Source organism: Oreochromis aureus, linkage group 22 (genome assembly GCF_013358895.1).
Source record: "Oreochromis aureus strain Israel breed Guangdong linkage group 22, ZZ_aureus, whole genome shotgun sequence".
In the NCBI taxonomy this organism is placed as follows: Eukaryota; Metazoa; Chordata; class Actinopteri; order Cichliformes; family Cichlidae; genus Oreochromis; species Oreochromis aureus.
In genome coordinates this window covers 26542670-26555443 of record NC_052962.1, presented here as the reverse complement: position 1 = coordinate 26555443, position 12774 = coordinate 26542670, and the positions used below count along the sequence as shown (strand labels likewise).

The 12774-nt window shown below is 39.3% G+C and overlaps 3 protein-coding genes across 3 annotated transcripts; 2 read left to right on the top strand and 1 right to left on the bottom strand.

Annotated features, from left to right (window-relative positions):
• The first annotated feature begins 1734 nt into the window (after nucleotides 1-1734).
• LOC116317152 (claudin-4) lies at nucleotides 1735-3610 on the top strand. Its single transcript, XM_031735833.2, has one exon. It carries the CDS (start codon nucleotides 2788-2790, stop codon nucleotides 3475-3477), a length of 690 nt encoding a protein of 229 aa, XP_031591693.1. The 5' UTR covers nucleotides 1735-2787; the 3' UTR covers nucleotides 3478-3610.
• A 1216-nt stretch (nucleotides 3611-4826) lies between these two features.
• c19h1orf109 (c19h1orf109 homolog (H. sapiens)) lies at nucleotides 4827-7875 on the bottom strand. The gene is made up of 4 exons (XM_031735793.2): nucleotides 7432-7875; nucleotides 6990-7169; nucleotides 6796-6914; nucleotides 4827-6285 (listed from the first exon to the last, which is right to left on the bottom strand). The coding sequence occupies exons 1-4, from the start codon at nucleotides 7698-7700 to the stop codon at nucleotides 6245-6247; spliced, it is 609 nt and encodes a 202-aa protein (XP_031591653.1). The 5' UTR covers nucleotides 7701-7875; the 3' UTR covers nucleotides 4827-6244.
• Nucleotides 7876-7973: 98 nt separating this feature from the next.
• On the top strand, nucleotides 7974-12274 carry cdca8 (cell division cycle associated 8). Its single transcript, XM_031735803.2, has 11 exons — nucleotides 7974-8061; nucleotides 8398-8490; nucleotides 9016-9144; nucleotides 9425-9465; nucleotides 9569-9644; nucleotides 9732-9799; nucleotides 9914-9996; nucleotides 10134-10232; nucleotides 10874-11003; nucleotides 11374-11460; nucleotides 11605-12274. The coding sequence occupies exons 2-11, from the start codon at nucleotides 8400-8402 to the stop codon at nucleotides 11638-11640; spliced, it is 840 nt and encodes a 279-aa protein (XP_031591663.1). The 5' UTR covers nucleotides 7974-8061; nucleotides 8398-8399; the 3' UTR covers nucleotides 11641-12274.
• The last annotated feature ends 500 nt before the right edge of the window (nucleotides 12275-12774 follow it).

Genomic DNA, 12774 nt, shown 5'->3' with positions numbered 1-12774 from the left:
GGTTTTGGTGGTTGATTGGTCCACTGTGTTTTATCAAATCCAAAGTCAATGCAGTTGTCTACCTGGAGATTTTATAGCACTTTATGGTTCCACCTGTTGTCAAGCTTTATGGGAATGCTGATTTCCTTTTCCAGCAGGACCTAGCACCTGCCCATAGTGACAACTATTATAAATCTCAAGTTATTACTGTGGTTGACTCACCTGACCTGACCCACACAGAGAGTCTATAGAATACTGTCAAGAGGAAAATGAGAAAAATACAGATGAGCTGAAGGCAGCTATCAAAGCAACCTTCAACAACACCTTAGCAGGCTTAAAAGGCATGCAACGTGTTTGCCTTTTTAAAGTAAATTGTTGAAAGAATTAAACTTTTTCATGATATTCAGATTTTCTTTAGATGCATTACTATATACTGAAACAAACAAACAAACAAAACAACACAACATTTCCTGAAGAAGGAATTGGTTGAAAAAGCAGGTGGCTGCCTCTTATGTTTGTGCAGCTCAGGTAAAGAGGTCATCAGTTAGCAAATGCAACCTGTCTGTAATGCAAGCAATCAACCTGGGATAGCGAATTGGTTGCTTATAAAGTCCTAAGCTAGGACTTGAAGCATTCCACTACTAGACAATATTTTATAAATTTAAGCTCTAAAGTATTTGTCTTTCCGTTGTGTATTTAAGATTTAAGTTCAGAGTAATTTCACTGCTGCCTGCCCTCTTAAAGGAAAACACACACACACTTACATCTGTCTATCTGTTCACTCTGACTACCCATTAGTGGTATGTGCCACCTTCCTCTGCCCCCTTTGTGTATCATCTGTCTCCTCTGCCATTTCCTGTGTCCCGGCTGGTTGTCATGACCACTGTTACCAAGGCGAGCGGAGGCTACAGAAGAAAGGAAACCTGAACCACAGATCTTGATGCCACGATATTTAATTCATCAGCACAACACCACACTAAGGCCAAATGCAGAGGGAATAAGGATTCTTTCTTGGGTGGAAAATATGTTGAAATGAAAACAAAGACCTGCTGTCAGATCCTTCTGTTACACCGCCCCCAGCTATTTATGTGCCAAACAATTCACCGCAATAACTGCAGTTGGTATTTCAACTTGTTAATGTTTCAGTACTCTGTGTCTATCTAACTGAAAAACATGAAAGTGGTTAGTAAGAAATTGCGGTTAAGTGAATTTGAAAAAAAAAACCCCCAAAATAAATTGTGATCTCTTATTTATTTATTTATTTTTTACTGTAGCCTCACAACATTTTATCCACAGTCAAAGAAATAAAACTATGAAAAGCTGCTTCGCCCTTTCACTGCAGACCAAAAGAGGCAAGTGAAAGCTATTTTTGTGTTGTCTTCTTTAAAATTCATGTAATTACGTGTGGTATGGAGCAATACAGAGTGTGTAATCCCCATTGTAGGAGCCCACTCCATGTTGTCTTTGTGTTAGCTGATCCACCTACAGACACCGCTCCATCCTGAGTTTGCCCATGCCTCCCTCCCTTTTGTTGTCTCACCCTCTTTTGCCCTCTCCCTCCCACTCGCCTCTTTTATTGTTTTTTTTTCTTTCTTGGGTTCAGTGGTGCTTTCCACAGGTTGGACATCAGAGGGGATGAAAGTAAGGGGGAGGGATCTTATGCTTCACTTACCCAGAAGTCTGACTTTGCGGGCCTGATTTCTTATTTATACCCTTGTTAGATCTGGACTGACCCATCTGGGCTGCACTGCTACTAAAGGAAGTGGCTGGGGGAGGGTGAAGCTGTGCAGCAGCTGAAGCCTGAAGTGGCCTCATCAAGGCTTGGACCCCAGCGCCATATATTGTCAGCTAAGAGACACTTCAGCTGGCAACAGCAGCGGTGTCTGAAGATAAATTCTGCAGGTTGTTTTCTACAGGAAAGCTGTTCTTTCAGAGGAGGAAGATTACAAAAACCCGCTGCCTGTGAGGCTTAATGTGGATTTTGGATTCTTTGGAGGGAAAAGGAGGCTGGAGTACCCTCTTTAGGTGGATCACGGTTTTTATTTTATCCATCCCTCTGGAAGCATAAGGAGTAGACACTGGCTTTCGATGACCAGGAGGTAAAAAGCTACGCTGTTTTATTCTGTGTAATCGAGAGTCACTATATTCAACCTCCTGTGAAAGGACACACTCATAGCATCATCAGTAGCCTTGGATCCAGGTATCAGGTTATATCAGTCTGGTCCATCTAGGTAAGGCTACACCAAAACCAAGAGTGACACTGAAGTAAACAGCAGCTCAGCAGTCCCGAGTTAAAGGAAAAAGAAGCACTTCCTTGGAAAAGCAAAAAAAAAAAAATCCTGGCAGAGCTCTCTCTCTTCCACCAGCCCTGCACTGTAAAGCCTGATTGATCCCACATCTGCGGGCTGCCACAGGTGGCTGCACAGGTATTGGCTACTCAATAATGCATCGACTCAAACTTGAAAAGGAGGAGAAAGTGCGCGAGCCTCTGATCCCCTGAAAAGCTGGGTGTCTGTTGAGCGAAAGCAAGCGATTACTTCTGGATAACGCAGTGCACTGAGACGCGTGGAAGTGGAAACTGTGAGCAGATGTTGAGAAGGAAAAGAAAAAGAGAAGAACATGACTCTGACAAAGTGACATTAGGGCAAAGACCATAGGACGCTTGGCCAAACACAAAAGGAAAAGTGAAGAACACTTAAATAAAAACGACTTGGAAGACTGATATTAAGGAAAAGATCTTGTCAAAGAAGCTAAAGACAGAGAACAAATTAAACATTTTAAAGAAGCTTCACATCCAGTTTTTTCATCATGGTGAACACCGGGATGCAGCTGATCAGCTTCACCTGTGCAGTGACAGGCTGGATCATGGCGATCGCTGTCACAGCCTTGCCTCAGTGGAAGGTCTCAGCCTTCATAGGCAGCAACATCCTGACCTCAGAGATCAAGTGGGAAGGGATCTGGATGAACTGCATCTACCAGACCACGGGCCACATGCAGTGTAAGACTTATGACTCCATGCTGGCTTTGCCTCCCGACATCCAGGCAGCCCGTGCTCTTATGTGTCTGGCCATCTTCATGGGCTGGCTCTCCTGCACTGTGTCCTGCTGCGGCATGAAGTGCACCACTTGTGCCGGGGACGATCGCCAGGCCAAGGCGGGTATAGCGCTCTCAGGTGGAGTTCTCTTCATTTTGACAGGCCTGTGCGTATTAATTCCAGTTTCCTGGACTGCCAATACAGTCGTCCAGGATTTCTACAACCCCAACGTGCCTGTGATGCACAAAAGAGAGTTGGGCCAGGCTATTTATCTGGGCTGGGCGGCTGCGGTTATTCTCATGATCAGCGGAGCTGTGTTGAGCAGCACCTGCCCACTCATGGAGAGGGGCGGCAGGTACCGGAGGGGCTACATAGGCCGGAGTTTTGCAAATTCACCTGCTACAGCACCAGATCTCCCAAAGCCTATCACTTCTAATAATTTACCACTGAAGGAGTATGTGTAGGAAAGGAAGAAGGAAAGAAGAGCTGATACTCTTAAAAATGGTACAAAGATCATGAATTTTAAGGTATAAATTTAAACATATATTTATGAATACGTATTTTGTAAATCTCTTTGTCATGTTTGTCTTCAGTACGTTGAGATTTGATGTTTCCTGTTGTCTGATTCATAGCAGTGCCTGAAGAAAGCCTTTAGTCTTTGCTGTAACAGTATGACTTGATGATGGCTTTAATGATGGCTTGTGTTTTGAAGATTGCAGTGATTACTTAAGTCAGAAAATTGTGAAATAAAAAAAATCTGGCAAAGTGTGCTTAAACAATTTTGAAGTAGTCGTTTTTCTTTGTGTGTGCTGGACTTTTGTTCTATTTAGGGTCTATTTGTTCTATTTAGGGTCACTCCGTCCACAAAACCAAAAAAAGTAAATTCTGTATTTAAGTAGAAGTACACATACTAGTGTGGAAAAAAACTTCAGTAAAAGTTGAAGCAACGATTAAACTTCTAAAAGTGAAAAAGTACCAGCTCTGAAATGCACTCAAAGTAAAAAAGTAGCTCCTTGAGGAATATTTCTACCAGCTATTCTTATGCAAAGCTGACTGAACCTTGAACACAGTCTACCTCCGTTTGTTTTGCAGCATGTTTCACAATATGAAAAAAACATAATGTCATAATATCTGATTTAAAAACATGAGGATGTACATGTAAGCTTTACATTTCCAGTGTATCAAACCCCACTGAGCAGTCCTTACCTTTAAGTCTAACCTCGTTTCTTCCCCTCATGTCGTCTTTCTTATCTTTCTCCATCTCTGAGTGAAGTTAGCTCTTTCTTTTCTCTCCATCAAATACAGCAGCTGGACCTTCAGCTAGCAACACACTGTGCCACAAACTGGAGACACAAACGGTTTGTGTGTTTGCTGAGCTGATAGAAACTCTGAATTTGAAATTACCTGACACTTAAAAAAATATGACTCCCTTTATTCTTGCTTGTTTTCTGTAGGGCTAGCTAGATGATGAAATACCCTGAAATAATAACTCCCGTCAGATCCGTTAATCCAAATTAGAAAATACATCTGTTTAAAAATGTAGTAAGTAAAAGTAAAAAGTTGTAAGAAAAGTACAGATGCCTCAAAGTTCTACTTAAGTACAGTAATGAAGTATTTATACTGGTTTAAAAGAAAGTATCATGTTTTTGCTTATCTTTAAATTACACTATGTTTTAAGTTTCTAGGGGAATACTTTTTATATGTGTAAGTTGTTAAGAAGTACCTTACTAAAACCACTAAATTAAGTGCTATATACTCATGGGAATGTACATGTATTAATTTGGTGATGCAGAAAATACATACATTCTGTTATACTTGATTTTATTCTGCTCTTGAGTCTCTTTTACACTGCTAGATTTGTAGCTAATAAAACAGCACACACACCAAGAATACCTTTTCAATCAATACATTTAATTTCACTTTCACCTGCTGAAAAACAATAGTGATTTCCGCGTCTCCTTTATTAGGATGTGGGACAATAACATTTAATTTTTAAATGGATCCATTTTAAAGTCTCAGGGCTCTGATGTGCAGCCATCACCTTAGAAATAAACAGCATGAGTTGTGAGTTATGGCTCGATGCATCAAGGGTGCACTAAGCCAAACAATAATTAATAATTCATGTAAATCTCACAGTTAACTATTTTCAGCAGCAATAATTTTCGGTCTTATTTTTAAAACTATTGCTTTTACCTTATTTTTATCTTCCTTATAAATTTGAATCACTATTTTATCATCATCTTCATCTGTTAAAGTCTCTGGAGTAGGCCACACTCACAGGGATCATTTTGTACTGAAGAAAAGTCACATGACCCCGAAACCAGATATAACCATTATTTCCAAGTGGAGATTTAGATCTGTCGAGCCGGCAATCCTTGTTGACCTCTCAGGTCTATTTAGCCTCTGACTAAAGTAAAACCCAACCCTAACACTAATCTTAGGTTTATGAGACCTTTAAAAACGAAATATAAGACCAAACTTGTGAGAGAATGACACAGTGAAAGTGAAGTTCAGGTAAGAATGAGCAGTACTACTTACACTGCTGTATTTGAACTAGGTTAACTATGATTTGGACACCTGCTGATATACTCTTCTGAACTGTAGTACCAATAAGAGTCAAGCATGTTCTAAAAATAACGAAACCTTAAAGATGCAGTTCTGTTGTGCAATAAATATATAGATGTATGTGTGCTCAAAATTCTCATACGTACTGGATTAAACATTTCAATCCATCCAAACTGAATTCAAGATAAATCAATACTTTACATTGGCCCCATTATTTGTAAATACTTATTTGTAGTTTTTAGGGCACCCTGGTTTCCCTTCAAAATAGATCTAGGAGCAATTTAAGTCCACTCAACCATTTTTAATTGCTGATCCTATCTGGGCTTAACAGTTCATCATGGGAGACAGAGTGAAGCAGAACTATTCATACTTTCACATCCAGGCAGCCAATTTACATAAAAGTTTGTGTTTTTGGACTGTGGGAAGAAGCCAATGGAACCCCTGCAGGCTCAGGAATAACATGCAAGCTCCACACAAAAACCAACAGTTGACCAGGAGATTTGAACCAGGAGCTTTCCCTGCACCATCGTCCCTCCAAGCGACATTTGTGTGCATCAGTTCAAGTCATTGTGCAGTTAGTTTCAGTCGTTCTTCTGGATCTCTTTCTTCTCATCGTCTTCATTAAAATGCAGTTATATTCACAATTAGGTGAGTCCTTAACCATCTTCACTGCGACTCCACAAAGAAAGACACTTTGCAAAGTGTATCTGAAAAGAAAAGAGAGCAAGATAATTAGTTTAATAAATAACAGTCACTTCTAGATCCATCAGAGCACTGGTCTCTGGCCAATGTGTACTCAATTATTAAAACTGAAATTATATCAAATTAGGTTTTGCTACTTGAGATGAATTTTAAAAGTTTTATGAATACTGGCCATAAAGGTAGGTCCCTTTATGATTGATTATAAGTGATAGAAAAAGAATATTTAAAGACGCCCTCTAGTGTAACAGGAAAAAAGATTAAGTTTAAAACCGTGACATAATATTTCCCTGAATTATGTTTTTACAGTTGTTTTTTAATCTATTGTTTTCAAATCTTTACATGACTTTAGATGTATGCTAGATGACAGTCTGTCAGCACTTGTGTTGTTCTGGATTTAAGTACATTTATAAACATCTTCAGCTTCTTTCTATGTTGAAAGAACTAGTCCATCATACAGCATTAATTACAGATGTGAACTGAATGATATAGTGAAGTACTTGTCATATACATTTTACCTGTGATGTGGTCCTCTGCACTGGGAGACTCCAAGGAGTTCCACCTTTGGGGAGCAGATTCCAGAAGTGAGAGGTCATCTGCTCTCAGTGTTTGAAGCAGAGTTTTCCTCCTCAGGAATCTGAACACAAGAGTTAAGGGGAAAAAATACCAGAATATAACATAAACATCCAAAACTGAAGAGAGAAAAGGATACTGTTGCCGATAGTGACGCTCAGCATCCTGAAGCCACTCGAGCATGTCAGCGACCGACGGGGTGGTGGTTGATCGCTCAGTTACTGCAAGCAGATCTAAACTGTGTGTGTTCTGCTCGTACAGATGAAGGATTGCAGCAACCTGGTTACTGATGGCATCCCTCGCAGACTGGAGGGAAGACCTGAAAGAAAGAGGAAAGGAAAGAAGGGAGGGTGAGATAAAAATTATAGTATAATATATACTTTAAGCATACTCTGAGCAGCTTCTGCAAACTGGTACTAATAAGGTTCTTCTCCAAAGATCCATTTACTTACTAAAATATAAACTGATCTTTTATTACTAAAAAGGGTGTAGCTGTACTCCTTTCCCATCAAACATGGATAGTTTGATGTGAATACCAATAACGCAGCATCCTTATCAGATATAAAAGCCGATTTACTCACATCTTCTCGTTGAGTTTTCCCAGCACTATATCCGTTGCTTCAAGGAGCTTAAAGCGGAGTCTCTCCTCCAGGTCAGGAAAAACTCTGAGCGGTGTGTTGGAGATCTGCACGTTGGACAGCGCTCTCGATTGCTCCGCCAAATTCCCGAGAGACACCATCAGAGGGCTGCACTCGGCTAAAACACTCTTCCATACTTTTTGGTTGCTTTCAAGTGTCGCGAAGCTTTTCCTCAGAGCCTGATGAAGCGTAGCTACCGCAAGCGTAGACATTTCAGCAAACGATTTTAGTACTTAAGTGTCCAAAGGGAAAAATACGAAATACATTAAGTCAGCTTTATGTCTTATTTTCCATGAAGGCGACTTTATGAAAAAATGACTTTTAAATGAGTCTTCTCGCAGCTACAGAACATCACATTTCTACCATGTTGCCTGAACCATTTCCGTTCTCTTGATGTAAACACTGACGTTCGGCGCTACGATAGGTTGAAAACAAAGTTGTTGCGACGCAAGGCATATGCGCGTCCTAATTGGCTGATCTGGCGTGTTGGCCCCTCCCCGCGCGAAGATTTGAAAAGGGCTTTGTGAAGGAAGGAAGGCGAGTGTCGAGAACGAACAGGAAAAACACATTTAGGTAATGATATATACTTTAAATAAAGCATGTAAATACATCATATTCTGTATTTACACCTACCAGTAACACATATTGGTAGGTGTAAATACAGCTGTCGAAAATAAGGTCAGAAAATAAGCGTTAACTCAGCTAAAGCTACTCGCTAACGTTAGCTTCACCAACAGTTAGCCGCATGTAGGCAGATTTTTTTTTTTTACTTTCTTTTGTTCCCCATTAAGGGTCATAATGTTAATATTTCATTGTGTCTATCGCGTGTTAATATACCACACTATACTGTACTACACTGTACTGTACTAGGCTATATTGTAATGTACTAATATACTCCGTGTCCGTCAGAAATGGCTCCCAGGAAAAGGACTACCAAGCAACGCAAGAATAACCCCAAGACGGCAAAACTGGAAGCTTTTCTGGAGGATTTTGACAGCGAGGGTGATTATTATTACTATTTTTAACTCACCATAGAAATGCTACAGAAATACTCCCTGTTCTTTTTTCGGTTGCTCACTTTAGGAACAACCGAAACAACATTTTCTTCCAGCTCACTATATCCTTAGCATCCTCCTCTGTCTTACCAACCCTCTGCGCGTCCTCCTTCACTGCATTCATGAACCTTTTCCTTTTCCTCCAGCTTCGGAGCTCAATATTCAACACCCTTTGTCCAGTATTTCCACTATCCCTCCTTTGCACGTGTTTATGACATCTCAGCCCTGCCTCTCTAACTTTGCCTCCAAACCACTCAACCTCAACCATTCTTCACATGTACTAATTTCTAATATGTCCTTTCTGGTCACTACCAATGGAAATCTTAGCATCTTTACCTTCACTCTTGATCCAATCTACTGTCACAAATAACCACTGATGCTAACATCCATCCACCCCACCCTGACACTGTATAACTTAAGCTGAATTGACACTGTATAACTTAAGCTGGACTCAACACTTGTGTTTCTGCAGTGAAGACTAGAGTTGGACAGCTGAAAGAGAAGATAAACCAGCTGCTGAAAGATGTTGACAACAGCTACAACATGGCAATAATTAAGCTCCCCAAGGCTGTCAGACAAATGAACTGGTTGGAGCATTGGAGTAAGTAAACATAGTTTATTGACTAACAAATCCCAAATCTATAAAGAAGAAATGCTCTTGAGCCACAGAGACTTTTACAGCATTCTGCTCTAATTTTTAAAAAAGCTAATGGTACATTTTCAAAAATCTGTGCATTTCATCTTGAATGAATTTCATTAGTCCTGACAGGCTATATATAGCTTATTACCAAAAAGTATTCTCTGCACTGCTGCTCTGTATATAGTGTATATTGTTTTGGTTTTTAAACAGCATTAAATAAAGAACATTTAAATCTCTGCAGAATCTGAGAAACCACAAACACCAGAACTCGATAGTGCAAAGGTCAGTTGATTAGCCTTGTCAAATTATACTTAATATACAAGTTTCATGCTTGTGCAACGATGCTCTGTTCTGCATAAACACTCAGTTATATTTGCATTTATAGAGAAAAGAGGAAGCTGCTCTTGTGGAAAGTGTCGTGGCTAAGGATCATACATCTCTTCTAAAAACAATTGAGAAAAGTGAGTTAAAAGTAGTTTATACATTTCCTATGAAACAAGGAAACCATTTCCCTGTAGCCAATCCAATTTGTTTTGTCCAATCCACAGCATCAAAGAAGAAAGGTGGGGCTACATTGAGCTCTGAGGATGAAAACGTCCCAAGCACAACAAAAAAGGTAATGACTGCTTTTCACACAGTCATACATGAGAGCAACTAAATACAGCTGTTGTTATGCAGGATCCTCTGTTTGCTTCTTTTGTGGTGTTTTAAATGCTTGTTTATAATTTAGGGGAGAACTACCAGAAAGCCCCCGACTAAAACAAAGAGGGCAAAGGCTCTGTCGATCAGCAAGCAGAGCTCCACCATCAGACGGTAAGTTCTTTTACTTTTTGTATTGTTCTTTTTCTTTCTTTCTTTTCTTCTTCTTTCCTCCCTTTCTAAAAACTTTTGGAAGCAAGTTTGGTAGCTAATAAATGTGATGCTAACACATTGTCATTGTTTGGATTCAGATCGAACAAGAACCCCCTGATTACTCCTGCCAGAAGCTTGCTGGATTCTTCTTTGATGATGGGACCCACTCCTCTTATTACCCCTCGCTTTGACCCAAGGTACACCTTAGAATTATACTGTGTCACTCTAAAGATGGTGTTTCTGGCAATGGCAATTAGTGTTCTAGTTGATTGAGAGGGGAGAAAACGTATTTATAAAATGGTTAAAAAAAGGATTCAAAATTGAGCACAGATGAAGACGGGTCAGATTTATATTGTGCATAAGAAACTAGACTCACATACTGGTCAGGTTAGTTTGCTGTGTGTGGATAACATTAGCAGTGCACCAGTCGTCCTCACAGGTTGACATCTACACCTGTCCTGAATGTGGTTATTCAGTGCAGCTCACTGAAGACTTCTGCAGTGTTGTGTCTTTATATTCAGTGTTTTATTACTGAGACATAGTACTGAGACATTTTTACTAGCACAAATTCATTTACAGCTCATGCTGAATAGATAGTGATTCTGTGAAAACATGGGCAAACAGACAAACAAGTGCTCAAAGTATTGTATTAAAGCTCAGGCTTCTCGTTAAAGCAAAATCTCTGCTCTCATAGAGCTGTAAGTGGATCTAATGTCTTTGAGTGTTAGAAAGTGTGCGGGGACTGGAGACTTTGCTGTAATCGGGCAGACCGTGCTATTTACTCTGCAATGTTGACATTCCCTACAAAGAAGGTTTCATATTACTCACTTCACCTCAGGCTTCCCAAGACCCCCGCAGTGAGAGTTCCCCGCCACAAGGAGAGGGTCTATAGCATTTCAGTCAACGGCTCTCCCATTGCAGCAGGAAATGAGGATATTGTCATCAATGTTCCCGTTGGGAATGGAGAGGTGAGTGCACATTTAGTCAGGCTCAGAGCTTCAGGTACTATTGATCAGTCAGTTGTTTAAGAAATGATTTTAACAAGGCAGCAGAGGAAACAATATTTACTAAAGAAATTTAGACGTCTATTTTCAGGAAGATAAAACATTGAATACTTTGTTATATACGGTTTATTGAAAATGAGCTTAAAGATGCATTAAATCGGCCTTCAAGTCTTCTGCTTTCATGTTGATTTTATACTTATGTTGATGACTGTTTAGTTACATTTGATGACTTCATGGCTTTTGAGTAATTAATTGTCTAACAAAACTCTGGATTAGAAGGCTAATTCTCAAAAACTAATTCACTAACACAACTGTCCTTCACATATTGATCCAGAGCATTCAACTGCTGGCCAGTCAGATGGACTCAGTGGATCTGTCACTGCTGGACGAAACCGCCATGAGGAGCATTCGGCAGCTGCAGGTAAATTAACTCCAGCAGGACAACGTTACTTGCACAGTTTCATCAGCTTTTCGTCACTGTTTTGTTGCAGCTTTAGCCAAATTTTGATGTGAAATATTTGCATATGCTTTGATTCTCATCATTTCTTTTTGTTTTTCCCAACAGAATCGACTCACAACATTGTGTGGGACATCAGAGTGACCAAACAGTCTCCTGCGGACTTGTACTATACTTTTTTTTTTTTTTTTTTTTTTTAAACACAAGTTTATCTCTATTGTAAAGCTTTCATTCTTCTCCTACAATGTGGCATGTTTTTTTTTCTTTTTCTTTTTCCTTTATACAGATTATACTTTAACAAATACTTTAGGATACAGTGTAAGGTTAATATTTGTTATGCTGGACACTGTTTTCTTGAGACCCTCCACATTCACTGGAATTAATCTATTAGTTAAATTGTTCATTTCATTGTATTCACATTCTCCTAAATTATCCCTTTACTTTTAAAATGTAATTTTATGTAGTTTTAGATGCTTTTTTGTTGCAGGGGAAATTGGGTAGATTTTAGTGCTATTCCAGTCTTTTATTCCTGGCCAGTCTGGATTTAACGGATCTTAATAGGACTTGTATGATAATGTCCAACAGAAACATGCAGTATGTGTTTATCAGATACAACTTTCTCTTCATTCTTTTTTTTTTTTTAAAGTACATTTTCTGATATTATTTGTGTGGTTTGTCATTGCTGCAATAACCCCCCCTCCATGTTTCCATCACTAACCTTGTAGTTACATCATTAGTGAAAATATATACATCGTGTACATCGTGCACTCTGTCTTCATAACTGTGTGATGTGGTTATTTTCTGGTTTATTGGGGTTGTGTATTCTTAAATATAGCAGATGGCATGTTTTAATTTTATCTCAATTATGCCATAATGTGGAAATTCGTTTTTTCTTTCTTTCAGTGGACTGATTTTTTTGACGTTGTATCTGTGCATAGTGACCAGTAGGTGGCAGCATTTCACCACAGAAATGTTTGTCAGGCACCCGAACAGCCTCTACTCTTTTCTTTTTTTTTTTTTTTGATTGTTAAAGAAAAAAGTGAGATTTCTGTATCCGATCAAACTTTTATAACTGCTTGTTATTTACTGGTAGCAAATTTTTATATGTTTGTTGATTTTTATTTTATAATCTGTAAAGTTATAGGCGACGGTATTCTCTCTTGTATTAGATTACACTGTCAAGCATGATTTATACCGGTGATATTTTTCTACGTCTTTGTTTTCCACTTGTGAGGCTGCAGCTTTGTTGTCAAACCTCACCACAACTTCTTCTCTGTA

Coding starts and splice junctions, on each gene's coding strand:
- LOC116317152 (XM_031735833.2), top strand. CDS start 2,788: ATGGTGAACACCGGGATGCAGCTGATCAGCTTCACCTGTGCAGTGACA.
- c19h1orf109 (XM_031735793.2), bottom strand. CDS start 7,700: ATGTCTACGCTTGCGGTAGCTACGCTTCATCAGGCTCTGAGGAAAAGC. Junction 7,170..7,431: donor GGAAAACTCAACGAGAAGAT/GTGAGTAAATCG, acceptor TCTTTCTTTCAG/GTCTTCCCTCCAGTCTGCGA. Junction 6,915..6,989: donor GAGCGTCACTATCGGCAACA/GTATCCTTTTCT, acceptor TCTTGTGTTCAG/ATTCCTGAGGAGGAAAACTC.
- cdca8 (XM_031735803.2), top strand. CDS start 8,400: ATGGCTCCCAGGAAAAGGACTACCAAGCAACGCAAGAATAACCCCAAG. Junction 9,466..9,568: donor CAGAACTCGATAGTGCAAAG/GTCAGTTGATTA, acceptor TTGCATTTATAG/AGAAAAGAGGAAGCTGCTCT. Junction 9,645..9,731: donor TCTAAAAACAATTGAGAAAA/GTGAGTTAAAAG, acceptor TCCAATCCACAG/CATCAAAGAAGAAAGGTGGG.